The 27,632-nt window shown below is 40.9% G+C and overlaps 2 protein-coding genes across 7 annotated transcripts in view; one reads left to right on the forward strand and one right to left on the reverse strand.

Moving 5' to 3' along the window:
- The window catches only part of wdfy3 (WD repeat and FYVE domain containing 3), a 123,532-nt gene that overhangs the window by 84,616 nt on the left and 11,284 nt on the right, over nt 1–27,632 (reverse strand). For all 5 annotated transcript variants that reach the window (XM_085476414.1, XM_085476415.1, XM_085476412.1 and 2 more), the window contains exons 2-6: nt 12,172–12,382; nt 9,668–9,791; nt 7,772–7,881; nt 1,044–1,280; nt 434–626 (exon numbers count right to left, since the gene is read on the reverse strand). In XM_085476414.1, the coding sequence (XP_085332540.1) occupies nt 434–626; nt 1,044–1,280; nt 7,772–7,881; nt 9,668–9,791; nt 12,172–12,351 (844 nt within the window). In that variant the 5' untranslated portion in view covers nt 12,352–12,382. The remainder of the gene's footprint in view (nt 1–433; nt 627–1,043; nt 1,281–7,771; nt 7,882–9,667; nt 9,792–12,171; nt 12,383–27,632) is intronic.
- LOC146697606 (uncharacterized) lies at nt 17,898–19,559 on the forward strand. Of its 2 annotated transcripts, none has more exons than XM_085476410.1 (3): nt 17,898–18,117; nt 18,534–18,893; nt 19,007–19,559. In XM_085476410.1, the coding sequence occupies exons 1-3, from the start codon at nt 18,088–18,090 to the stop codon at nt 19,526–19,528; spliced, it is 912 nt and encodes a 303-aa protein (XP_085332536.1). In that variant the 5' UTR covers nt 17,898–18,087; the 3' UTR covers nt 19,529–19,559. The 2 variants fall into 2 exon arrangements, with proteins under 2 accessions (XP_085332536.1, XP_085332535.1); XM_085476409.1 differs by having other exon boundaries at nt 17,900–18,117; nt 18,417–18,893.

Raw genomic sequence — 27,632 nt, forward strand, 5'->3', positions numbered from 1 at the left:
GCTGTAACAGCTTTTTTAATGCTGAAAGACAAAAGCTTCAGGGTTTTTCTTCTTTAACTTTAAATAAACAATACACAATAATAACAGGAACAACCAAGCTTAAATAATAAATCACATTAAAAATAATGGTTTTACTTAGTGTCACATAAATCATTGCACAAATCTCACAACAAATTGTAATTAGGCAACCCTCTGGAGCTTTACAGGCTGTGAACTGTAAATTATCTGTTTTAAAAGTGGTAGAAAACAAGCTTCCCTGTTTTGTTCAGCAGTATTCTCACAATGTGTTTTTTGTTATTAAGCTGTAGAGTTTGTGTGTGGACTGGTTCACATTTTCTAATATTTCAGAGCAAAAATGCACCTCCAGATGTGGTTTGGAAGACTGTTACTTCCAGAAACAGATGTCCTTTGCGGACGGTGCGTTTGTACATACCGTGGATGTATTTGACCACGTTGACGCTGAGGCCGTGTCGGGAGATGGTGGTGAGCACCTCGCCAGCACTCCTCCTCCAGGGCAGGTTGTGAGGAGGACACCAGGAGGTGATGGCACTAAACAGTAACTGCAGGTCATCCTTCTGGGCCAGCTCCTCCGCTGGAGACACAAATGTGCAGAGCTTCACCAGGATCTGCACAAGTGGAAAGGAAATTATTATTGTTTTTTTTAAGTTCTGGGTAAAAACAACAAAATAAGCTGCTGAAAAAACAACACAAGCCCGAGTCTTTTGTCACGGAGATACGACTGTGTTTGTGACGCAGGCTGTTTGATGAAAAGATTAAAGTCTTTATGGGAGGCAGAAGCTCGAGTCTTTTTATCAGTGAACAAATAGATTTAAAATATCAAAATAAGCCAATAACCGTGTTATAATCCTCAGATCTGCTACAGACTCTCCACGCAGACTTTTTTCGCTCCACAATTCAAACACAAACATTTTTGACGATGTTTAAATGTTTCAGTTATTCTTTGTGTGAAGGTTTTAAACATAAAGCAAGCTGATAGAGGCTCTTAGTCTGGAGTGTAACAGCTGACACTGTTGTCTTTTTACCTGGACAAAGACTTTCTGGAGGAGCGCCCTACGGTCAGCCAGGGGCAGCTCGGGTTGGGTGTGCCCTTGCCCTGGCGTCTTCTCTTGGCTGGGTGGTGGTGGTGGTGGTAGTGGTTGTGGCGGTTGTGACGTGGGGCCTACGGGTGCCTCGGCCATGTGGGGCAGGTCAAAGAACAAGTAGAGGCATTTGACGAGCGTGGAGGGCACAGACATGGTCGTCATGCAGTCCACAGTTTTCTGTTGCGGGGCAGAGAAAAGGGGATAACATTTTATTTCCCAACATGGTTCAGGAATACAGGGCTATACTCAGGCTATACTCATAATGTTCCAGCCTTTATTTGTCACTTTATTAAAGTTGAGCTGATTCAACACATTAGTTTGTACTTGAAGTAACCCACAAAGTCACAAAATAACACAAACCGAAGGGCCACTAACTTTTTTTAGTGGAGTCTAACGTGTTTGCTTCCCAATCACAAAGAACTTGTACAGAGGCGCAGTGAGGGATAGCATTAGCTAGAGAAATGCTAATCTTACAATATACAACACTGCTGGATAAGAGCATGAACAGCAGTGGTGGTTCTATTCAACGACCTGTTCTTTACTTTTTCTATGCATTTCTAGTTCTGCTATTTTCTTCTACTCAGCCACATTCTGGATGCTTAATTCTTATTTTGCAAATTCAGAAAATATAAATCTTCTAATGTACGGGTGGTTGTAGCTCAGGTGCAGGTCAGCCACTAATCAGAAGGTCGGTGGTTCAATCCCAGGCTGCCAAATACTAACCCCATGTTTGCCTACTGGTGGTGGTCAGAGGGCCCGGTGGCGCCAGTGTCCGGCAGCCTCGCCTCTGTCAGTGCGCCCCAGGGCAGCTGTGGCTACAATGTAGCTTGTGTGTGAATGGGTGGATGAATGTAGTGTAAAGCGCTTTGAGACTAAGTAAAACCAGGCTACGAAGGAGGAGATACTAGCAGGCGGTGATGTGCGACCCAAATGTAAACCGAGCGTCCGCTCGCTGCACTCTCTATGACAGGGACAGCAAACATTCATTGGAAATAACTGCTGTGGGTGGAAAAGCAGGGCTTTAAGTAGAGTTACGAGGTTAAGTTGCTTTAGATTTTGCTAACCTAAAGTGTGAAGCAGCTATTTTATACTTCCACTTAAAACTTCCAGGGAAAACACAACCCAGCCTACTTGTGCTTACACTAGACTTCTGCTGTGTCACTACTGCTGCACAATATTGGCACTTTATTTCTTAAGATTCACACTTCAAATTAGGAAGTGTGTCATCGATGACAGCAGCCTATCAGAACAGAATGATGGAAACTGGCTTGTGTTCACTTACATGCTGCTATATTGAATAGCTTAAAGAGTTTTCATTCACTTATTCAACCATTACATACAAGAACCCTGAGGTATTTATTTATTCGTTGTTTGTATTTGTAATTGCGTATCCCCCCCCTTTTGTTTCACCCGATTATGTTTCTGCTTAAATCACTTAAAAATAAAAAAAAAACAAATACTATTTTTCTAAAATCATTTTTGAAATACTCTGATCTCCTGTTCCTTAAATGTGAGCAATCAGCTTCCACTTTAAATGAAAGCGTGAACGTCAAACACACCTCGACTGTGTCTGCAGAGGCAAAACAACAAAAATGAAGTAAATGTCTAATATCGCATGGATCCAACTGTATGTTGCATATTCCCTTTTCAGTCTAAAAGGAACATGATTTATTTTTTCCACATTCATATAGAATCACTTTATATCAACCTAAAATAAAGAGCTACACAACAGCAGCAGGACAAATAAAGATAAAAATGCTGCTTTAAGGGTGACTTTGGTAAATGGGTGTTTTGTTGTGCTGTGATTCAGTGTTTCAGATTCAGCTATAAGGGCCTGAGGTGTGTGTTCACTGAGTGTTTTCCACAGTTATACTGTGTGTGTGTGTGTGTGTGTGTGTGTCATGTTGACAAAGATAAAGGGCTGGAGAAAGAGATGGGGTTTGTGTTCACTGAGGCGAATGATTCAGATAATCAAACGCTGCCTCCCACACACACACACAAATTACATTGCTCTTACACACAAGCTCTCACAAAAGACCACATATGCCCATGCACACGCACACACACACACACACACACACGCTGCAGCTGGATGAAATGACCATCCCATTTACTCCAACGCCGTCTACACGACGGAGAGGAGGTGGATGCACAGCGATGAATAACAAAGCACAGCAGGCGCACACACAGTTTCAGCCCCTCAGATGGAAAAAAGAAAAAAAAAGGAGTAAGATATAGACAGCTGAAGTAGGCAGAGGTGTGTATAGATGATGGTGAGTCACAACAATGGAAGACTGGACCAGCACCTGTGGTACAACAAGCCACACCGAGGTGTGTGTGTGTGTGTGTGTGTGTGTGTGTGTGTGTGTGTGTGTGTGTGTGTGTGTGTGTGTGTGTGTGTTTTTACAGGCTGTCACAGAATACTGGTCCCACTGCAGTCAGGTCAAGGTTACCGTGAACAAATGAGAGACAAAACCAGAGAGACGAAGGCATTTAACAGTGTGTGAGAAAAACAGAGACAGGAAGGGAGAAGAAGACAGACACAAGGAGAAGAAAAATACCAATAAATTGATCTCCTGTCTGTTTTAAAAAGAGAGAGAGAGAAACAAGCGCAGTGGGAGTGCATGAAGGGCACCCTTTAAAAACACAAAACAAGAGAGGAGTCCAGACTGAGTTACTGACAAAAATATTGCCGTTTTATGCTGTGAGGAAGAAAGAGCAGGAGGTGGGGGAGAAAGGGAGCGAGAGGGGAGAGCATTAAAGGGAGGGAGGTGACGTCAGGTTTATGGGAGGCCAGTTGCCTGGAGAAATCCATTAAACCTACTCTCACTCTCACACACACACGAACGACACGGGTTATTTTTTACTGCCAGTCTGTGTTCGCTGATATCAAACAGTCACAAGAAGCAGCCCTTATTCATTTAAAGGAGACCGCTGACTGTGCAGTGTGCATGTCCAGTGGTACTGACCAATAAACCTAAAATTATCATTTAAATGAATGTTTACATTTACATCCTCAATGTGTTTACACGTGTGACCAATCAGATCACAGACAAGCCACTTGCGTCTGAGCCGAAGGAACAAGAAAAACTCAGCTGGACGTTCTCTCCAGCATTTTGGTGTCTTGAGCTGCAGCTCATCTCAGTCTGAAACACACAGCACAGAGCAACGCCAGCGCTTACTAAGGTCCTTCCCAAGAGAGGGCAATGCAAATCTTTCCAAAAAAACCTTATCAAAGTACACGGCTAATGAGCAAAATCAGAAACTCTTTGCTTTACGAACAGATTTTATGCTTATGTTGTTGTGAACTGGTTCTATTTAAATAAAAGCTGTACAGAGACTAATAAATCATGCATCACCTATGGAGTAAATCAGCGACAGTAAATGGAAATTTCAGAAAAGCTGGGCTACAGGGAGATGGAAATACCCAACCTTTGAAACGCAGCGGCTGAATACTACAAGCCGTCTTGCCTCCTTCCTTTCTTTCGTGTTGAGCAAGAGTTGAGAGTTGCACAAAGATGCTGTGCTGTTGTGCACGAATATCAAAGCTCTGTCATTCAGTAACTAGGAAGTGATGGGAATCTCCATCACATGTGTAGTACTCTCTACTTTTGCTCAACACAACTATTTTACAAGTGCTCTACAAGTTAAGTATACGCCAAGTGGAATTCTTCAGAAAGCAGACCACAAAACTGGCTACAGAAAACCACAAAAAACTGCCCTAAAAATGTCAGCTGATGATCAAGTTTTTCCGATAAATTCATCCAATCATCCAAACCTACAGTCCAAGTGTATTTCTGGAGCACAAAGGAAAGATCCGTGCCCACCAGACATTCACAAATGACAAAAAATAAAGGAACTCTGTGTCAACATGTTATGTCCTACTCATCATTTAGTTACATAAATAACTGAGAACAGGAGTCGGTCCAAGTGCTCACATGTTACATCAGAAGAACACTGCCTGTCTCACAGCCTGGCCAAGTGCCATTTTGCTATGTCTGGTTTGGCAAGATTGTTGTTGCTGCATTCAAGGAAATATTCAGTAAGTCGACATATTAAGGTGCTGCCTGCCTAACTATTAAACAGCGCATGCTTGAGAGCGGCTAAAGACTGGGCACAGAGAAGAGGGGGTGGATCACGTGTCTGTAGATGGGAAGAAGCGTTCCACCCAAAAGCAACAACAACAGTGAATTTCTGATGTGCAGCAGAGCAGGAAAAGCAGACAGCCGACCAGCTGACAGCAACACTCCCCACAAGACCTCCAGAGGAACACAGGCCAAAAAGTTCAAAAGAAGTCTGCTGGCCACAATTCAAGACTACAGACAAAGACGAAAACAAGAGCTCAACGTCCAAAGAAAAATCACAATGCATGAATTTTCTTCATGTGACATCCAGCAGCATCAGAAGACTGCAGATAGAAAGGTTGTGTTTGGGGAGAATAAATGAGACTCGGTCAGGTGAGAATTGTTAATTATACTGAAGTCTCCTGGTTCTTACGGTACCTTCAGCGCAGCCTGAACTCTCTTAGGTAAACGTTCTTTTCATTTCTTTAAATAGTTTTCAGAAACAGTTCTTCAGATCAAAGCTTTTCTTTGAATGTTCATTTCCTTTTAATCCATTCTTTGTCAACATGACCCCACACTAGGGCTGGGCTATATCATACCGTTCACAGTAATACCGGTGTAATGTTGGGCAACAATAGGAAAATGAAATATCGCGATAGAATATGGGTAAAATGCGCATGCGCAGTGCCTTTGTTTTCATACGCACATGGCGGCGATGCAGAATGAGAAGAGCGAAAGCGGATCGTTGAATGAAACAGATGAACCAGAACTGGTTTGTAAAAATGCTGCAGCTTCAGTGGTGTGGAACTGGTTTAGCTTTCGTCCGTCAGATACACAACAAAGCACTATTTTTGGTAGCGCATGCTAGCGGGCCGTCGTTATTACCGTGTTGTTTGAAAAATACGGCGCACTTAAAATCAATCCTTTGATTTTTCCGAAAGTCGACAGAGTCCCTTATAATCCCGTGTGCCTTATGTATGAACTCTGGTTGTGTTACTGACCTCGAAACGATTTTATGTGCACGGCGCTCGAAAATCTGTCAGATGTTTTAGTACGACTTTGCTAAGCTACGAAGCCGCACCGCTTGATGGATTGTTGGAGCATTACGGCTATCGTAGGCAGGAGCCTCGCGGAGTGATACGTACTGTGCTTCAACGTAATATTACGGTATTGTGTGTGTATAACCTCTTTTTAAGTTTTGTGGATATTATACATGGTTATGCTGAGGATATGTCGGCCAGTTTCCACTGGAAATGCCTTTTGGTTAAACTGTCAGCGAGGAATTTGCATTTGCACTGTTAATTTTTTATATAACTGTAATGCACTTAAAAAAGCTGCTTCCATCCATCCATCCATCGTCATCCGCTTTGTCCGGGGTCGGGTCGCGGGGGCAGCAGCCTAAGCAAAGAGGCCCAGACCTCCCTCTCCCCAGCCACCTCCTCCAGCTTGTCCGGGGGAATACCAAGGCGTTCCCAGGCCAGCCGAGAGCTATAATCTCTCCAGCGTGTCCTGGGTCTGCCCCGGGGCCTCCTCCCGGTGGGACATGCCTGGAACACCTCACCCAGGAGGCGCCCAGGGGGCATCCTTGTCAGATGCCCGAACCACCTCAGCTGGCTCCTTTCGATGTGGAGCAGCAGCTGCTCTACTCTGAGCCCCTCCCGGATGGCCGAACTTCTCACCCCATCTCTAAGGGAGAGGCCAGCCACCCTTCAGAGGAAGCTCATTTCTGCCGCTTGTATCCGCGATCCGCGATAAAAGCTGCTTGTTTAAGTAAAAATACATAGATTTTTTTTTTTGCACTAATAAAGTTGTGGAGTTGTAAAGTATTTTGTCTAGTGTCAATTATATCGTCAGTTATATCGTTAGCGCAAATTTTCAAATGTATATCGTGATAAATATTTTTGGTCATATCGCCCTGCTCTACCTGCTGCAAATCATCACTTCGTCAGACCTGTCGCTGACTTTCAGTCCAGTTCTTGCAGAATTTGACATACACCAGCCTTTTCTCCCTTTAATGAATGGCTTCTTGACAGCCAGCTTACCAGAGACCATTTTTGATGAGGCTTCAGTGAACAGTAGATGTGTCAACAGAAGGGCCGTTTGCTGGATTTTTTTTCTTATTTCTTAAATAATATATTTTTAGGCCTGACATCTTCCTTTGTCCTCCAGGACACACTGCAGAGCATTCCAAAATATGCCAAAGTGTCAGCTAAAAGCACTTTGTGAATCATATTGTTGGTGCAAAAATACAATTTCATGCTTGTGAAACTGCCTAAAGACAGATTTAACATTGGTGCTGTGCTAATTTTGAGATTATGTGCAAACACAACACTGGTTCATCCCGTGAGTTAGGAGGTGTTTTAATGCTTGAATGGGTCATAGATCTGAAAATGGTCAGGCAAAAGGACTGGAGTGAAAATGACTGAAAAAGCAGTCAATGTCCAAAGGAAAACTTTAAAAACACCTCCAGAGAGCCTGGAGGAGAATTGCTCAAGAACATTTTGAGAAATTACAAAAAAGTTTATTTTTTGCTTCCAAGGGCTGAAGAAATGAGAGGTGGTTCAAGACTTTCACACAGTATTGTACAGTGTCTTTTCTACCAACCTGTCCGGAGGAAGCTAACAGGTTGATGGTGGTTAGAAGCATCCAGCCGCGGCTCGCCTCCTCACTCTGATTCACCTCCAGGAACTGGACTATGGCTCGACTGGCTGCCTCTGGAAAAACAATCACACACACAAACGTGTGGTTAACTGGGTGGAAAGTGACAGCTCACTGTGGGGCAGATGGGCTGTTTGAATAATGATCAAATATGTAACAAATTAATCATTACAGTGGATGTGACAAAAGGGAACGTGTGGTTGGGCTTCTCGGTTTTGGTTATCTGTGATCTTGAAAATAATACATCAATATTGTATTTCGGTCCCACGCGCTAGCTTTTCATTTAGCTCATGTCTTTACCAATTTTATCGCAGCACTCTTTGTCCTAAAAATATAGCCACACTAGGTTAGGTTTAGGAACAAGTATCCATTAGAACCGAACCATAATAAAAAAACAAATCACACATTTTTAGTCACTTTTGTGAGCAGAAATAAAAATGCTTTTGAAAAGGTTTCCTTAATCCAACCCACCAGCTGAGCCAAAGTCTAGTTGCTCATTGTTCAGAGCAAATCCACATCTGTTGTTTTGATAATGAGTACTGCAACGTCAGTTGAGAGCATGAATCATGTACTGACTCATTCTAAAGAGGCCTGGTGACCAACTGTAGGAGTGCTTCTTAGACCGTTGTGTTGCAAAATCAGAACCGTTCACCGTTTGATAACAGCATGTCACATGATTAGACAGGGATGAGGAAGAGATGGAAGGACGAGATAAAGCGGAAGAAATAAGAAATAGAAAGCTGGTGTGTGTGTGTGTGTGTTTGTGTGCGTCTTTTTTGAGGAAGCCACAGTCAAAGCTGCCACGGCTGTCAACGCTTTGATGAGATGCTGCTGGCTCGCCCGCAGTGAAGGCTAACCTTTCAGACTGAAGTAGGATTGCATTGATCCTTTGAGGAAAACGTATCTACTGAGAGCCAAAAAGTCAAAAAATAAAGTGCAAAATTCTGGGAAAGGCCTTATCTGATTAGGGTAACACTAACATTTTTTCTCCATTAATCATGAAATCAGCTTTAAACATTCTTAATAAAACAATGAAATATGTATTTATCTTTAGGGGAACAATTAATAAAATAATCTTATTGTGATAGGGTAGAATAAGACGAAGCTCTTACGCACATCCATAGAATAAATCGGGTTTCCAGGATGGAGTAGACAGTTATATTGAGCATCAATTATTTTATTTTTTTTTAAATCATTGACTAAAATCAGTGACCAATCATAATCAGGCATGGGCGTGTACTTATGTCCACTAATAATATACAGATTACAGTATATTAGGGTCCTTGCCATATGTGGTACTAACTCTTGAAAGCCTAACAGGAGTAATGTTTGCAGCACTTTCTGTCATATTTCAGCCTGCTTGTAAAAAAAAAAAAATGCCTGTGTTTGGATTACCCAGCTTGGAAAAACCCAGAAAATATTCTAATAGTCATCAGACGACATATTTATATATACTTAGGTGTCCAAACTCATCATTAAGAGTACTGGGGAGGCCGTCATATGTTGTCTTTATGGGGGAAAGTGAAAAAATAAACTCCCTAGAGTCTTTATTTCTATCTTGTCATCTACTATGTGTACCTAACAAAGCTCAGATGCTCCATCTGTGCCTTACAATTAGTTCTATAGTTGAAACTCTGCATAAGAACTGTCTTTGTATCTAAATAAAGAACAAAAATCTCTTTCAACACCACTGTGTTCATCTGCACAGCCAAAAGGAAAACAGAAGACACAAACCGGTTATGAGAAATTATTGGCTGGTGCCAAAGAACTCTACAAGTAGGCCTACTCCACAGTGCATTTTTGCACTTACAAATATGAGTCTGTGTGCATCTGCAAGCTCACCTGTGGATTTATTGGAGGCTCTTCGTCTGATCTCAGTCACCATGAGTCGGGACACCTGGGTGGTGAACTGCAGCAGGTCGGAGAATTTCTCCATCATGCTGCTGGGAGGTGCGTTCCCAAACACCTGAAGTGGACAAAAAAAAGCATTTGATTAATGGAAAAATAATAATTTAAAAAACAAGAAGAGAGGAACCAAAAAAAGACTCAAAAACTAGACATCTGTTCACTCGATACTTATATGTAACCTAGCTTATAGTCAGGTGTGTGCAGTTACAGGAATCCTCATTCCTGCTGATATCTGTGACAGTTTTTGCTTGAATGCACTACTTTATGGTGACAGAGAACATTGGAGGCTAAGCCTTTGGGGCAGCAGGTCAACAAAGACAAACTACTCTTCATCCAGCAAAGACTCGTCATCTGTTTACTTATCCAGCAAATCTGACTTGAGAGCAGGGCGGGAGGCTGCCGTCCCGCCGCACAGGTACCACTTTACATCCAGATTCTGACATGAGTATGGCCACAGGTGTGAATCCCAGCCAGTGGTGGGTAATTAGCAGACAAGTCAAGAGACCCTTGGCAGTGCACTCCAGCTTGATGAGCACACTTAACAAAGGCAGCCTACAGCTGCGGCTGCCAAACAAAAAGGCGAATTACTGGCCTGCAGGCTTTACTTCTGTTCTTTTGGATAAAAAAAAACAGCTATAGGGATTTCAACAACTTCATTTTGTTAACTTGTTAATATGTGTAGCTCACTTCCATGATTACCCACCGACTTGACTGGTTTCCACAGATCTGGATTCAATTTTAGAGTTTTTCCAAAAGGAGGTGCAAAAATGCTTTATGAAAATTTATTATTAATTATTAATTCATAACATATTTTGTTAACATAGCTTAAGGCCATTGTAAAGTGGGAGGGAGAGACTCTCTGGAGAGGCTGAATGACCATAACAACAGTGAGCTGTTCCACCTGGCCCAGAAACTGCACAACTGAGATTTCAGAAATTAAAAATGTTGGATAAACCTGAATCTATTTAGTCTACAGATAAAAATTAAAAGATAAAAAATACAAGTCTGTACTGGACTTTTCTCCCCCTGCATCAAAATAGTTCCAATACACCCCCACCATTCAACTGGTCTGATTTTCCTATTAGTGCTTAAATCAATAAAACTTAACATTAGTTAGTTAGCAGATATATAATTTAAAAAAGCTTTGAAGGTTGTTTAATTTAATCACAAATGATTCTGAAATATTATAAACACCAACCTAACGATGAGACAATGTGTAGTTCAGTGAGTTCAGTACTTTTCAGCACTTGCTCCTTAACACCTGACAACCAGGTGTGTTTTGGGTACTATTTGCTTTGATCTGCACCTGAAACGTTCAGCTCCTCCTACTCCTGCTACATCTAGTGTAACACTAACTGCATTCCAAACACTGACACTACAGGCAAACATGGTGGTGGTGCTACTATGATGGTCTGGAGCTGCTCAGGACCTGGACAACTTGCTGTAATTGATGCATCCATGCATGCCACTCTCTACAAGAATGAGAATTCTGGCTAACTGCACTTAGCTTATGCAGCAGGAAAATAATCAGAAACACACCAGCAAGTCCACCTCTGAATGGGTAAAAACTAAAAAATAAAATTAACGTTTTGGAGTGGCTTAGTCAAAGTCCAGATTTAAATCTGCCTGCGATGTTTCGGCATGAACTTAAACAGGCCATTCATACTTGAAAACCCTCTAATGTGGTTGATTAAAGTAATTCTTCATAGATGAGTAGGTCTAAATTCATCAATAGCTGTGTGAAAGACCCATTGCCAGTTACTGCAAACACAAAACTGCAGTTCTCACTGCCAAACGTTTGCACAACAACCTTTTCATACAAGGCCAGGTAGATTTGGTTAACCTTTTTGCTTTAATAAATAAAATCATAATTTGAAAACCTCATGCCTGTGTACACTGTGGAGACAGTAAAAAATATATGACACAAAGGTTGGACTGAAAAGTCCACTTCGTTGTGCTTTGTTCAGCTAACCTTTAGCCCTAAAGTCAACAAGCCCACAGAAGTAAACAAGCTCATTTCCATTCCATTTATCTGCAGTCTGGTGGAACAGAATCTGAGAGCTATCCAGACAGGTACGTATGAAAATATGAAAATATGCTTTTAACCACTGGATTTGAATCTGCAGAAGTTCCCTGGTGAGATCTCGTTTTCAAATGTCAATGCATCTATAGTATCTATTGCACCCATGACCTCAGGGAAGCAGCTCTAGCGCGTTTGTAACCCAGCACAACAGAGCTCTCTTCTTGTTTTCCTTTTTTTTTTTTTTTAATACTGCACAGACGAGAAACACATGATTTGAAAGATAGCTACAGACAGCACAGGAACCAAATGAAGCAAACTGTAACCTGCCACATCAGAGCTGCCATATGTACAAATATCTGTTAATCCGCCTGTTTGGAGCACCTCCAGTTCTCCCTCCACCCATGGTGTGACTTACCCTGTTAAATACAGGAAGCATCATGTAGAGCTTCTCCTCCTGCTCCTTCTGGGTCATGTGGCGAGGAGGGTGGCACAGCTCGGAGAAGAGGCGTCGCAGGTGCATGAGGCCCAGCGCGTTGTCCTGGGGGCTGCACTCCTCCTGCCTCGGCCGCCCCATGATCCTTTTCACCATGTTCATCTTGAGCGGCTTTGTCAGGGCAAAGGCAGCCCTGCAGATGGGAGAGAGAAGATCTAATAAACATCTCACAGTAACTCAATACATAAAGATCTTGTTAGTCTATGTAACTGAAAGTCCCTGCTATTTGGTATCAGTTCAACTCTGTAAGTGGTCTCGAGTATCAAAAACAGCCAAATATAGATATAGATGATATTTCACATTTCACACAGATTAGCTTCTTGTTTTGTTTCTTTTTTAAATCAAAGTATCTTTATTAATTCATAATTCTGACAATTGTAGACGATGTGAATATAAGTACAAATACCTTTCTTCATAAGTGTAACAGAGTACTAGAATTGTAACAGTTATCAAGTGTTACAAGTTATCTTTAGGCACATTTATTGACATTTTCTGTCTACAAAGAAGGTTTAGCATGAGCACCGTGCAGGTATAGAAGCAGTAGGTGCAATAATGCTCTGTGTGTTTGTACCCACGATCATTCAGGATCTACTTAATTACATTTTTGTGTTCGGATCCTGGTTCACAGTAACACAGAGAGATGCAGAAAACACACAGATTTGAAATGTTACAGCCACAGAGAGCCAGCTTCTAAGAGCCAGCTGGGTTTCCTCTGGCTGCAAAAACAAAGAAATCTGGTGGGATTGGTTTCATATGATAAATTACTCGATGCGGTTTCTTGAAAAAAATTTTCAAGGTTAACTTTGACCTTGGACATTAACAATGAAGGTCAATGTCAAATGCTTAGCCAACCTATGTATCCATGTACCCCACGATCTAGTGTATTGTTGTGAAGTTTGAAGACGATCCATGAAAGAATTGTGGGTAGAGCAGGGCGATATGGCCAAAAATATTTATCACGATATATATTTGAAAATTTGCGATAACGATATAACTGACGATATAATTGATGCGAGACAAAATACAACTCCACAACATTACTAGCGCAAAAAGACAACCTTCCATTTATTTTCACTTAAACAAGAAGCTGGTTTTTATGTACATTAAAGCTTTATAAAAATGTAACAGTGCAAATGCAAATTCCTTGCTGAAAGTTTAACCAAAAGGCATTTCCAGTAGAAATGGGCTGACATATCCTGAGCATAACCATGTATAATATCCACTGAAGTTAAAAAGAGGTGCTTTGCAACATTAAACTGCAGTGTGCAGTACGTATTTTTCGGACCATAAGGTGCACGGGATTATAAGACACATTAAGCGAAACAAAGCAGTCAGATAAATCAAACTTTATTAAACTCATTCTTCTTGCTTCCTCCAATTCTGTACCATTGATTCATTAATGTTGAATTCTCTGGCAGCGGCTCTATTCCCATGTTGTTGCAGTATACTAATGACTAACCTCGTATTGTGGACGGATTATCTCAGTTGTTCTCCTGACTGAAGATTGGTCCTTTTACAGCATCCTGCCATGCGATTGCATTTGTCTCTAACCATGAGGAACCTTAACGTTAACTTTTATAAGTGGAAAAGTGTTAGTGTTCATCCTCCAGCTTCACTGTTTATGTTATGCTAACATAGCTGTGTCGCTAGCGATCACGTAGCACATCATTATATACCAGCTAGCCCAACTTCAGTAACCCTACAAACGTCACTGCTGTTTAGTTTCCTGTCTTCATTTATGTTGGAAGTGATAGCAGAGCTGTACGTTTGATTTTTTTCAGAAATCTCTCAGTCAGAACATGCTATATCATGCTTAGGTAACTAGCGAAACTAGCGAGCTAACTTCCGCTAGCTTCCTGCTAACTTCTAACTCCGTTAAATGTAATACATTTTGTTTTCATGGATGCCTGGAAGTTAAACTTCATAGTTACACCTGGTAAAGCAGCAATGCTGATCGTTTTATTAAAGATGAAAGAATTTAGACAGTTTTTAACTCTTAGTGATGCTGCAGTGTTCGTTTGACCTGAACTTTACGGAGTTTAGGACCCAGATTACTCCCAGATTTAAGGGCATCTTAGTCCGACAAATACGACAATAACGATGGCCGCTTGCATGTTCTGCAAAAAAAATGTGCTTTGTCGTGTATCTGACGGACAAACACCAAACCAGTTCCACATCACGGAAGTTGCACCATTTTTACAAACCAATTCTGGTTCATCTGTTTCACTCAACAATCGGCCATGTGCGTATGAAAACAAAGGCACTGCGCATGCGCGTTTTACTCATATTCTATCGCGGTATTTCATTTTCCTATCGTTGCCTAACATTATACCGGTATTACCGTGAACGGTATAATATGGCCCAGCCCTAATTGTGGGTAATATAAAGTTTCACTGATTTCGGTGGGAGCTTGACCTTTAGTTTCCCCAAAATTAAATCAGCTCATTTATTGGCATCAAACGTCACACAAAGTGTAAAAATGATATTGCTAGACTGCTAACAAACATACAGTCAAATCTAACAGATTAAATAAATCTATATTGTGTAAATAGACAAGGGTAAGCTTTATGACATTGCAGCTCGTGATATTTGACTTAAAACACCAAGATGATGAATTTAGGGAGTCAAACAAACAGGAAATAAATTGGTGTAGCAGCTATGGCAGTTCAGTAGTAACAGAAAGAATGAGGCTGCAGATAGAAGTGGCGGAAATGAGTTTCCTTCAAAGGGTGGCTGTGCACTTCCTTAGAGATAGGAAGAGGAGCTCAGTCTTTCGAGAGGGAGAGTAAAGCTCCTGCTCCTCCACATCAAAGCCAGTTGAAGTGGTTCGGGCATCTGACTAGGATGCCTCCTGGATACTTCCTAGGCGAGGTGTTTCAGGCATGTCCTCTTGGTAGGAGGCCCCGGGGCAGATTAAGGATCTGCCGGAGAGATGGCTGGCTTGGGAATGGCAATGAGCAGGAAGAGGTAGCCTGGGAGAAGAAATCTGGGCTTCTCTGCTTGGACATACTATTTGCCGGTCTAGCCATCCATCCATCTATATCTATGTTTATATATCTATATACACGCAGCTAATATAGGAAAGATCTCTTCTGATTGGCAGATTTGACAGATCTCTGTATACAAGCTGTTACTGCACTGAAGCAGAGGCTGTACGGCCCAAATTCAGGTCACTGATTCAGTCATTCACTTTGAACTGCAAGAATTAAAACAACAGATTAGCATCTGTGACTGATCATCGTTTCGCATCACTCTTCCCTTGAACGTAGTTGATATATATTTAGCAATTTGTTCCACATGTCAGCTTCTCTCCAGACTATTTGAAATGGTTGCTAGGAGATATCACAGGGCTGCAAAGCCTACGTACGACAGATAAATATCTGGCGATAAAAACAGAATCAACAGCTTAGACGACTGCAAGAAGAGAGAGTTTTTTCTTTTTTCTGCATAAAAGAAAAGGGGTTGTTTTCCTCTTCCAAAAGAAAAATTGATATAAAGTTATATTTTCAACAAGCTTAGCCTACCATAATGAAAAGTTACCTTCATCAAATGGGCAGAAATAACAGGAAAATGCAAGTAGGATATGGGAGAAATAAAATCTGGACCTTTTACTTCCCTCCTTTGTTTCTGTCATTATACACAAGGCTCACTTTCAATTGATTCTATAACACATCTGTTATATTGACAACAACAGCACACCTGTTCTGACCACTGGAGTCATGTTAGGGTTGAGTGTCACATCAGTTGTAGCTTAAAAACATTTATTTGAACACACACACTCTATGAATGACAAAAAAAAAACACTTAAGTCACAGCTCTTGCAGAAAGACCCATCAACAAGGAAGAGACATGGCAGTTTAGCATGTAGTCCGTCCTTTTCCCAGCAGACTCCTCACACCGAATTACTCTCAGACACTCAGGAAATATCCCCTGCCCTTCAGTTACAACCCACCTACCGGTGCTGCAGACGTCACTGTGTGGGTTTCTTAGGTCTTGCACCATCAAAGCCTCATCATTAGATGGATTACATCTTGGCACTGATCACAGCATGAATGAGCCAAATTTATTTGAATTGTTGGTCCAAGGCCAGAGAAAGACAGAGAAATTGACTTGAGGGGAACTTTGTGGAAAAGATGCTTTAGTTTGTATCATCACTACCCTCAAATTCGGTTTTATTATTGTTATCATTATTATTAGTTCACCGTGTTGTGTTTTTCTTGCCATTTTTGAGACGTATGCATAAAAATAGTTCTGGTTATAACCAAATATTTGTGTGACTCTGCTCGCTCAGTTTACAATTCAAATTTTGTTTGATTCAAACAGTGAGAGACAAGGTAAAGACAACTGACGACTGTCCCCCTTCTTCCCAAACTAAACTTTTAAAGTCAGGAATATTATTGAGTTTATCGCTTTATTCGCCATCTCAACCACTTATTTTCAATTCTAAAGAAATCTGAATTCAAACCAGCGAGACTCAAGGTAAAAGCCCCCAGGAGCTGGCTAATTCACTTTTGGCAAGCTTCTCTGTATATAAATTTGATTCCATTGTTGTGATATCACAAATGCTGGTACTACAGGGATATTAGGGTATTTATAAAGCAGACAGTAGGCTTGACTGCATGCCAAAACAGCTGATTTGGAATAATGTGACGGAGGATGTTCCTCCTCGCTCACAGCTCTGTTCATTTCCTTTCTTTCAGAAAACAATCTGTTCCCTTCTTGTTTCCTCGTCATACATACAAATCATGTATGACGAGGGTCATAATTTCTACATCAGGTGTTCCACGTGACTATCAGTCAGTCCATACATCTATTTATTGGTGACAAAGGAAAAACGCTGACTTCTGGACATATATCTACCCCCAAAATCACAGCTCATCTCCAGATTAATAGATAATAGTTTCTATGCAACATCAGTGACCTTTTACTGATAACACCTTGATCCCTAATCTAACGCAAAAAACCAGACCTGAGCATAACAGACTTCTTGGATGCTCTGTTTCTACAATTGGCTGCACAGTAAGCCGTATATGTTAATTAACTGCATTAAAATGCACCAAGAGGTACCATCACAGTCAGGAGTAGACGGCTAACATGGAGAAGAAATTTCTTCATTCATATAAATTCTGGCAGCAAACCGAGAAACCCAGAATCTGAAAACCAGATTTGTTTGTAAAACGTTTGTCTCTATTTCTCTTGGTTATCCAGTATGAGATATTCACACAGCTCTATTTTACTTGACGCTCCGCTTTTAAACACTGAAAATTTACCACAGTCTCAATTTGAATGTGCCTGCTCTTGTTTTGCTCTCTCTAAACCAATTAGCCCCTACACCCTGTTCTTTAATGACCGTTCACCATTAAAACATGGATTGGAGATCTTTGCACCGCACATTTTACGGCTCAAAACAGTTCAGGTGAGGCTGGAGGTGAAAGTAATGAAAGGTATAGGACAGAAAGCCTCAAGGGTCCCCTGAGGATTAAGTGAAAAGGTTGCTACACCCAAAGGACCCTTTCTGATTGAAACTAGTTTGAATTTTTAATCACAGTAAATAGCTAAATAGCTTCAAGTTCAGTCAGTAACAACAAGAACACAGAAACCAAAACAACATGGGCTCCATGGTAACACCTGGGTAGTGCTGTCACCATCGCCTGATGATTTTTGAACAGGATTCTCCAAACACAGTGTTTGCAGTGTTTACCTGGATATTTCATTTCTAAACACCAACCTGAACCTACAAGCATCTCTCGCTATTTGCTGTGACTCGACGAACGCTTTGGAAAAATATCGACAGCTAAACAAGTGTAACAGCGACTCTTCAGTGTTTCCTGAGCCCAAATGGACCCAACATTTGTCTCAGAAAATCTGGTAAGCTTTTCTCGTGTGAGCAAGCAAAAGCTTTTTTTGAATTTTTTGCTCAAAATGTGTCTAAAGCTTTCATAATCTTCAGGAAGCAGAGTACACTTTGGAGTTTAACTTAAATTTTTAATACTTAAACATTTGTAAGCACTTTTAACAAAACTCTGTGAACATTTGTGTTTTTAGAACATCTGTAGGACTCAGTTTTTGCTTTTTCTTGTGTCACCTTAAACTTTTCTAATGACACACATCACACTGTGTGATAGATTTTTCTAACTATGGACTACGTGCATGTTTTTATCATTCAGGCATCTTGGCCAGTGCAGACTAGCGCTGCTGATATGAAACAGCAGCAGGAAGCTAACAAGATTGCTGAAAGTGAAACGGTGCAAGAATTAAAAGATGCACTCCATTTTGCCACTCAGGAGTTGAAGACTGCAAAGGAGGAAAATGCATCTTTGAAGGAGAAGATTGCCGTCCTTGAAGATGCTCACAAAATGGAAGTGAGTAGCCTCCAAGAAGAGCTCAAACTCAAGGATGAGGCGCTTCAAAGATGTGTGAAGAAAATAAGAGCTCGAACCAAAGCCTGGGTAGAACTCCTCCATGAATCGACCATAAAAGACATGGAGATAAACACCAGGGAACAACACTGGAGCAGCAAGTGGCAATCAACCGAGAAGAGCCTGAAAGAGGAGAAGGAAAAAGTGGAGGAGCTCCAAATTAAGAACAAGCTTCTGATGGAGAACTTACAGGAAAATCTGGACGAATGGAAGAACGTCCTTCAGGTAAGCTGTCTCCGCTATCATTTCACTTTACCATAATGTCATGTTTTGGTCCTAACAACTTCTGTCAGACTGAGTCACAGTTCAGTAAAATACATTTTACTCTGTCTACACAGGAGCTTGCACCCGATGCTGACCACCAGGAAGAAACCCTGGAAACAAATTCCCAAGAGGAAAAGCTGGAAAACCACGAGGGAGAAGAGAAGGGAACGGACAAACCAAGAAAGGACAAGAAAAAGCAGGAGGAAAAGGAGGAAAAGCAGGAAACAAAAGAGGACATCGAAGAAAACCTTGAGAGAAAAAGTGACGAGAAGATGGAGGAGAAAACAGCAACTGAAGATCTAAACCCAAACCTCTGTCTGGTTCCCATCCCTCTCACTCCCTCCGACTCTTGCCCTTTACCCCAACTCAACCCCTCTACCTCCTCCCTACCTTACCCACCCTCTCGTGCTCTTTCCTACTCTTCACCCAGCTCTTATTCTTTACGCAAAACCCTCAGTCTCCACACCTTCCCCCAATCCTCCTCCCAACCTTACTCGGTCTCTCGTGCTCCCTCCTACTATTTACCCTTGTTTTCCAAACCTGTGCAGCCCATAAACTCTGATGAAATGTTTGATCTGCTTTTTTGTTCATTTTAAAATAAACATGTGAAATTTCATTAAACTTACAGTCTTTGTTTGGATCATTGTTTTTTACCTATAACACAATATTACACTTTTGTCCAGAAGAGATTTATTAAAAAAGTATAAGTCTCATTTAAGTGATCAAGAGCCTCCTGTCAAAAAGGTTTAACAGTTTATAAAGGTTAAGTTGACAGTGACAGACTTTATTTTAAAGAGCCCCAAGATAAGAAACATGTTGCAGTTAATGACCACACTTAAACTGGATATTGGCAACAAACTAGTGTGTAACTGGTGAGATCCAGCAAGAAAAAAAAAAGTATTTTTCGGATGCTAAATATCTAAACCTAACATATGGCACTATCAAGGCCTTTGAATTGGTGAAAACTAGTAATGAAAAGGCCTCCTACTAGAATGTATAAAAATGAAGGCATATTAAGCTTCAACTTTTATTCCATATTTGATCTTCTTTCCTTTTAATGATCTACATGTGAGAACAAGACAAAATTATCAAATTATTTAATAATAACAACAAAAGACTGTATATAAAAGATAGACATAACCCACGTGAACAGTTGCCTTCTGTGTTTTAGTAGCTAGTATTGGACTGTATTTGACCAAGATGCTAAGTTATCAGCTGAAGCTGTCTTGCTTGGCTAATAAGTGTATCAAACACATTTTGGGTCCAACACACAAACATGGATGCAACGTAGGGCTGCACGATTAATTGTTAGAAAAATCGCGATCTCGATTCATACTTATGTGACAACGATTAAAAAAAAAAAAAAAAAAAAAAAAAGACGACGACGATTGTACCGCATTTTGATCCGGGACGTACTCTGCATGAAAACAAGCGCTCACTCTTCCTGCTCAACAAATGACAAGGGCGGAGCCTTATACCACGTGATACAGAAGCTGTGCCCTGTGATGCTAAAATTAGCAGGGAAAAACAACGGAGTGCACGTCAGGGATGACGAGAAAGTGACAGGAGAAAATCCGTCCCGGTCAACCACCCAAACATCAATAACGGGAACCTTATACAGCGCTTCCCTATACACGTCGAACTCCCGCAGGCACAAAGACATTACGGAGGCTATCACTTATCACCTGACCAAAGATATGGCTCCCATCAACACTGTGCAAAACGAGGGATTTAGGAAAATGATCAACACCCTAGACAAACGCTACACAGTGCCGTCCCGCAACTATTTTTCTATTGTTGCACTACCTGCTCTATACACGCAGTGTCGAGCAACGGTGGAGACGGAATTTCAAGCAGTACAACGACAAAATGTGAGACATTTGTTGTTTTTATGTTTATTTATTGTTTTTATGTTCAGTCTCAACTGTTACGAAGTTGATGTGCAGTTAATAAGTGCAATAAATATTTATACTGGAAAAGAAAGTGAGAGAATCGTGACCTCAATTCTAAGCCAAAAAAATCGTGATTCTCATTTTATGCAAAATCGTGCAGCCCTACTAGCCACCTTATAATTATATGCACTATACCACAGTAAAATGTTGACTATAAGGGCTAAGTAAGCTTATGTGTCCCCAGAGGTCTGTCTTCTATTAAGTGCTTTCTTCTTGCATCTAAACAACACATCTCCTTTCCCAGAATCCCTCTGCTTTAACGACTGTCACAAAAGACAGCAAGAACATGAAGAGCAACATAATGGCAGAAGCAGAGAGCTACAAAGAAGCTTGCCAGTGTTATTCTGATTTACAGAAACATGGCATCTGCGGCACTAACCAAATTACTCAAGACTGAAGGCTTTAGTAACTCATTTTACCCACACAGCAGGGCTGCCCTCTGCGTGAACTCACACTTAAACACCAATTCCATTTAACATCCTCCATTTGGTACACTTTTATCTCGAGTGCCTGACACTGTCCGTGAGCAAGTACATACAGTTATAGCTCGCACAGTCTCAAAAGGACTGAACCCCTTAACCTCAGGGCCTGAAATCCAAAAACCAGGGGAACCCTTTAACCTTTCAGACGTCAAGCATCTATTTCACCAACCGTGAGTTACATTCTGATATATTCTGAATCAAAGGAATCTGTTGTGAAATGCGAGTTCCCCTTAGTAAGGACACCTGTCTGAGCTAGTCTTGCACCTTCCCAGAAATATAACTGCATGTCACAACAACTCAACATCAAAAATATACCTCAAAAGTATTTGGTAACTAACACAGGATGCCCATAGCCCATAGACAAGTCTGAAAAGTGAAGCCAGCGTCCAAGTGTCGTAAGTCTGCATTCTTTTTAACGGCAGCTAAGGGCGAATATCTGCGGTTGCAAAAGGAATTATGGGAAGACAGCCCTCAGTAAAAACGTTCCTGGTCACTGATGTCTTCATGAATAAAACATTAGGTTCATTTTGTAAATTTTGGTCACTGTAAGTCACATAAAAAAAGGATTATCCAGGGTATTTTCATTGGTTAACAACTTGTAATCAACAAATTGTTTGGCGATGAGCGTGCTTTTTCACAATCGTTTTCTCATCGTATTTGGTTTCAAAACAGCGCGGTGGTGAGGCTGACATCACAGGTGCAGCACTGTAAAGCCACTGTTGATGGTTTGCTGACACTGAGACAAATGTCACTAAATATCATTTGTTTGTTCAGAGTTTGCTGATGCACTCATGACAATATTTACTTTCATTTCATTTCATTCAAGTTGCATTACTAATGATTGGCAGTAACTACAGTAAAGAGCCTTTTTGGCTCTTTGGTAGATCAAAATAAAGATTAAGATCGACTGGATTAGCACAGATTTGTTATAATGCACTAGCTAGTATTTTAGCATATACTTTTTTTCCCCATTTGCATAGATGTGACGTCTCGTCTGCTTCCTGTGTTTGTTGTCCAACATGAACAGCTCAGTTTCACTGCTGATGGCAATCTGGGCACACAGACTGAGCACAAATAACCTCATCACCCACTACGGGAACGACTTAACGCAATTCTTTAAGCTATATTTTATCTTCCACTTCAAACACAAACATTTGCACACTAAAGATTTTGAGCAATACCCCTGCCCCTGCGCAGAGTGTGTACACAGGAAACGTAACCATTCACGACATCAGGAGTCATCTGATTAAACATTAAGAACCAGCGGTAAAAAAAATAAATATACGTTACCATCTTTAATGTCACACAAAAAAGAAAGAAGAAGCAGCAAGAAATCAAAAGAAATTACAACCAATCCTGCAGTCCAGCTTTGAGTCACACAATTAGTTCTCACATCAGTGCTTTGGGCCTCTATCCTCTGAAAATGTCCAGAGAAAATAACCTCACACAGGTAAAATGTTTGCACATGATGGAGATCAAAGAAGACAAGACCTGAAATGCTCACGATTTGACCTTTGCAATACACCCTGTGTTGGCTGCAATATACTCCACAATTCAGCTCTCACTAACCACTGGCTCTGCCTGTATGAGATAACGGTTAAAGAACATCCCTCGCTGGGATTACAATATTGACAAATTAACAGTGATGTGGAGACTTTTGTGTCGAGCAGCCCTACATTATTCAGTGAGCATTTAGTAGTCGTGACACAGGCCAACCAAATCTTCAGACTCAATTTTGTACTCACCTAGACACCTGTTAAATGTAATGACAGCTGCGCTCTGATGTTTACTAAATCTGTCCTCAGACAAAATGAACACCTGCGAAAGTACTCGAATCCACCTTTGCAGTAGTTCGTGCTGCAGTGAGTTTCTCCAGGACATCATTTAACCTCGATGAAACACAAACACACACACAGATAAAGCAATGCCTCCTGTGGTATAGTGGCTGGTAAAAATAGAAAAATTCTCCAATACAGACCAGACACACAGGGCAGTGGGATTCAACTGGTTCTGTGTCAGTGAATAATCTGATTTCTTTATTTTTGGGGGGTTTTGTCGCTCTGATATGTGCCAGTACTGAGTCATGATTAACGAATGACACCATAAAGTTGTTATCAGAGTGAACTGTCATAATCAGATATGGTTTAAGTTGACCTAGAAGATTTTCTTTCTAGGTCAAGTTTCTTCGAGAGGGAAAATTAAGCCATTTCCTGTTGTAGTCTGGGATGGAAAAGCAAAACTATTTTGTGTTCAGGTTACTGAAAACTGCAATGCACTATTTAACACTAACAGCTGAATATCTTTTGAAATCTTTGGCAGGAAACCAAAGTAAATTACAGCAGCCATGGTTCATCTTCCAAAGATTATGTTTACTGAGGTTAAAGTTGATTACTTTTATTATGAGTTTAAGCCATAACCCAGATAAGTGGCATAAACTCTGCACTGCAGCCTATCCAGTTCCTTCCTTTCTACTGCTGACATCCTTCCCCTTTCTGTGATGACACACATAATGCTGGTCATTGCTTCTCATTTACACCACTCCATAGACAACCCACAAGCAAGTCCTCATCATAAATAAAACTAACTCCACTGAATGGATGGGCAGGCCTTTGGAAGTCTAAAGCAGCCAAGCACATATAAAAGTGAAGGCTTTGAGAAAAAAGTCACATATCCACACAATACACTTGGCCAAGAGAAACACGCCAGCAGTGGGGTTATAAAGTGATCAACGTGTAGCTTCGGCAGCATCAGCAGTAAAGCCCGTCTTCAGCTGCTGGCTAAAATGGAAACTCCGGCTGAGCCACAGGCAAGTCTGTTGAAAAGCTGACAGGCAAGAAAAAAAATCTTGCTGGATGTTAGAAATCGAGAATCCAAAAGCAGAAGTGGGTTGGTCTGCGTTGAGTTTAAAAATATCGAGTCCAGTAGGCCAGCTTCATCAGTTGTTGTTTAAAGCTGAGAGATTTAAGCAGCAGCGACTCAAAAACCAGAGAAAGTCTCTTTCAGGCACTTCATAGTCGCTCACCGAGTCCCGGTCACCGTTTAGATCAGTGGATGAAACGGTTTTTAAAAATTGACTCATTTATTAGTTTTAAAAAACGTTTGCAGATTGTATTGTATAGAAGTCAATGTGGCTGCTTTTGAAGTTGCTCGTGTAATTATGTCGTGATGCTTGTGCTGAATGTCAGTTGGTTCTTTCACTTATTGGTCTTAAAATCTGCTGCCCTCTTTGTCGAAGCTCTGCTGTGAAAAATAAATAAAGAATATATTTACGGGCAAAAAGCCCATTTAGGGCTGTTCGATATAACGGTATATATCGGATAACGATATAAAAACGTCTAACGTTTCATTTTACGCTATCGTCTGTTTCGTGGTGTCGCAAAATAAACTCTTTACGGCAATATTTGTTCATCATTTTGATGGTCACTGTAGTGGCTATATTAATTTCTTAAAGTTCTCTCTTTCTCTTATATTTAATATAACCACATTACGGACAGACAAGCGCCTGTTTTTATGCGTTGTCGTTAGCAACAACGACGGTAAAACCATCGCGTGTCCGCTTGTTTATCTTCCACATAAACCTTTCACAATAAAGCTCAAGATCCTGTTGAGACTTTTCAAAATAAACTTAATCACGTAAAAGAGTATGCAGAGTACTTACGGATGAGAAGTAAAAAAGAGCCGCCAGGTGCTAAAAAATAAACCTTAGACTCAAACGTTAGAACAGGCTTTTCCCCGCAGCACGCCGTGTAATAAATACTCACAAAGAAAACGGCGGCCGTTACAACTTATGTCTAAAAAGGTATAGTTTCATGCATCTGTTAAAACACTCGACTCCAGCTACATGACGTGCAGCTGGAAACACTTCACGCAAGTCGAGCTGCCCGAGATTCACAGAATTTACAGAAAATGTAAAATTTTTGTGATTTATATCGTTATCGGGACGATAGATGTCTTATATCGGGATATGAGATTTTGGTCATATCGCACAGCCCTAAGCCCATTGATAGATCATTTATTTATCTATCCAGATGTACTAAGTTATCACAAGCAAAGTGAAAATGAAAATTGGTTCGCTTCCCAAAAGATTTCCCTAGTTTAGATGATCCAAGATACTTCCTTATGAGCTAGTGTCATGAGGATGTCATTGTTCAAATAACTTGACTGGTTTCTTTTCCTTAAAAAGATATAAAAATATATTTGATACTGTTCAAATAATTACTTTTGTCAGAACTATGTTAAAATAAACATCTGACACAAAACTAAATTCAAAATGTTAAGAAAGTTATCATCTGAGTCGTATACAGGATGAAATAGCTCATCTATTTTTGTACTGTAACGTATCCTTGATCAAAGGCAGCATTTATTTCAGAACAATGCTGACTGTTAGCACTGCTGTTCAGGGCCCAGTGAAACAGAGAGTCACTGAAGCAGACACGAGGGCTGTGAGAATGGTAGAGTCGGAGAGCAGCAGGGCCGGGACCACAAACTGGGGCAAACACATGTCATATAACTCAGCATAAGGCTGAGCTGGAAAATCAACAAAAGGCAAGGCAGTAATCAGCAGACAAATGTAGGATTACATCTCACTCCACCTACTTGGTAAGCAGTGAGCGTCATGAAACCACCATCACGTAGAGCTCTGTCAGAACCTCCCTTTCTGCACTGCACTAAACCTATAACACACTGAAAACAGATTTAGGTGCACAAATGGGTGTCTTTGTGTAGTTTTACTACAAATTAGTTACACCTCTTTAAGGTAACTTTTTGTTTGGGTCAACCTCCAGAAGCTCTGAGGAAAGGTGACTCTTCTATGAAAACAAAGGTTCCAATGCTCCAAACAGCACATGGGGTTATGCACAACTTCTCAGCATGTAACAAAATGAATCATGCGTACATGGCCAAGCATGTTTACAATGAACCAAAGGAGAGTATTAAATCGGCCCCTCTTCTAATTTACTCCAGTGTGTGGATAACAGAGTTGCAAAAATGTCAGATCAAGAGGAAAGCCATGTCATCAATACTTGAATGCCACTGTGGCACTTTTTATACACAATCCATAGTTTTCTCTTACTTTGGTTCAGTTTTTGATGACTTCGAAATCAACTTTGTTAAGGAAGTGTGTTTTTTTCCTTTTTGTCTCTAAATCCATTTGTAATTTAGGCTTCTAAAACAGCCACCACCTTTCAAACCTCTTATCTTTGTACGAAAATGAATCGGTCTTATCTGCTGATCCACAGTGTGTTATGAGGGAAGAACTGCCTGCAGCCTCCTGTAGGTGGCTGGTTCAGAGTGACTGAACTCTTAGATCAGGCAATTTAGATTCCTTGCACAGTTTTCTACATGATGCTGCTGTTTTCTCCAACACTGACGTTCGTTTACCAGCTCTGACTGTTGCACAGATTCCCTTTTCATACTCCAACATAAAGATATGTTAAGATCATGGCAACCTGTTACTCATCTCTCTGCCCTAGCATGCAACTGAAAGTCAGCAGCTGACCTATGCAATCACACAAACCCTGCATACTTAATTAGCCTTGGGGAGAGGTGACAGAAAATGGAGGATAAAGGGGATTAGAGAACCAAAGGACCATCAGGAATTACCAGCTCAAAAGTGCTTTTTTTGGAGTACTAGAAAGGGAAAAAATGGATGCATCTCTGATCATTTTATTCTAAAGACACAGATAGGACTGTTTAAACTAGGGGAAAAAAGCATCAAACCGCATCTCGTCTCTGCTGAAGCAAAGACAATGAGTCAATGGCATCAATGGAATGTCAACTCTTCTGTGGAGGGGAACTGAGCTTGGCCCTCCAGTATTTTTCAAAGCATTCTCTTTAAGCGGATGCCAGCTTCAATGAACGTCTCCCAGAGTTAGCAACAACTCCTGGGAGATGAAGGCAGCCAATGCCCTGGAAAAGCCCAACTCTTCAAAGGCTTGTGTGGTTGTTCCTCTGGAGAAGGTGATGTAATCTCAGAAATGTCTCCTGGCTGACGGAGAAAAAATGGTTTGACAGGAGTTAGATAAAACACAAACTTGTAAAAGGAAATGCAAATTTGGAGAAAGTAAAAGGCTATGTAGGCAGGGTAGTGAGTTCACACCACCTCCCTGCCAAATGCTGGTAAATTTGGACTGAGGGTGATTAACTGTCTCCTCTGCCAGCCACGGTGACACACAGAAACGTAGCTATTTATGGGAAATAAATCCACTAGAGGCGAGCAAACATTTTCTGACACCTTCACATATTTTAATCAGCACTATTACAAATCA

The sequence above is a fragment of the Copadichromis virginalis genome, linkage group LG12 (genome assembly GCF_057382275.1).
Source record: "Copadichromis virginalis isolate Kocher_CV1m ecotype Utaka linkage group LG12, C_Virginalis_male_GT1.1, whole genome shotgun sequence".
Taxonomy (NCBI): domain Eukaryota; kingdom Metazoa; phylum Chordata; class Actinopteri; order Cichliformes; family Cichlidae; genus Copadichromis; species Copadichromis virginalis.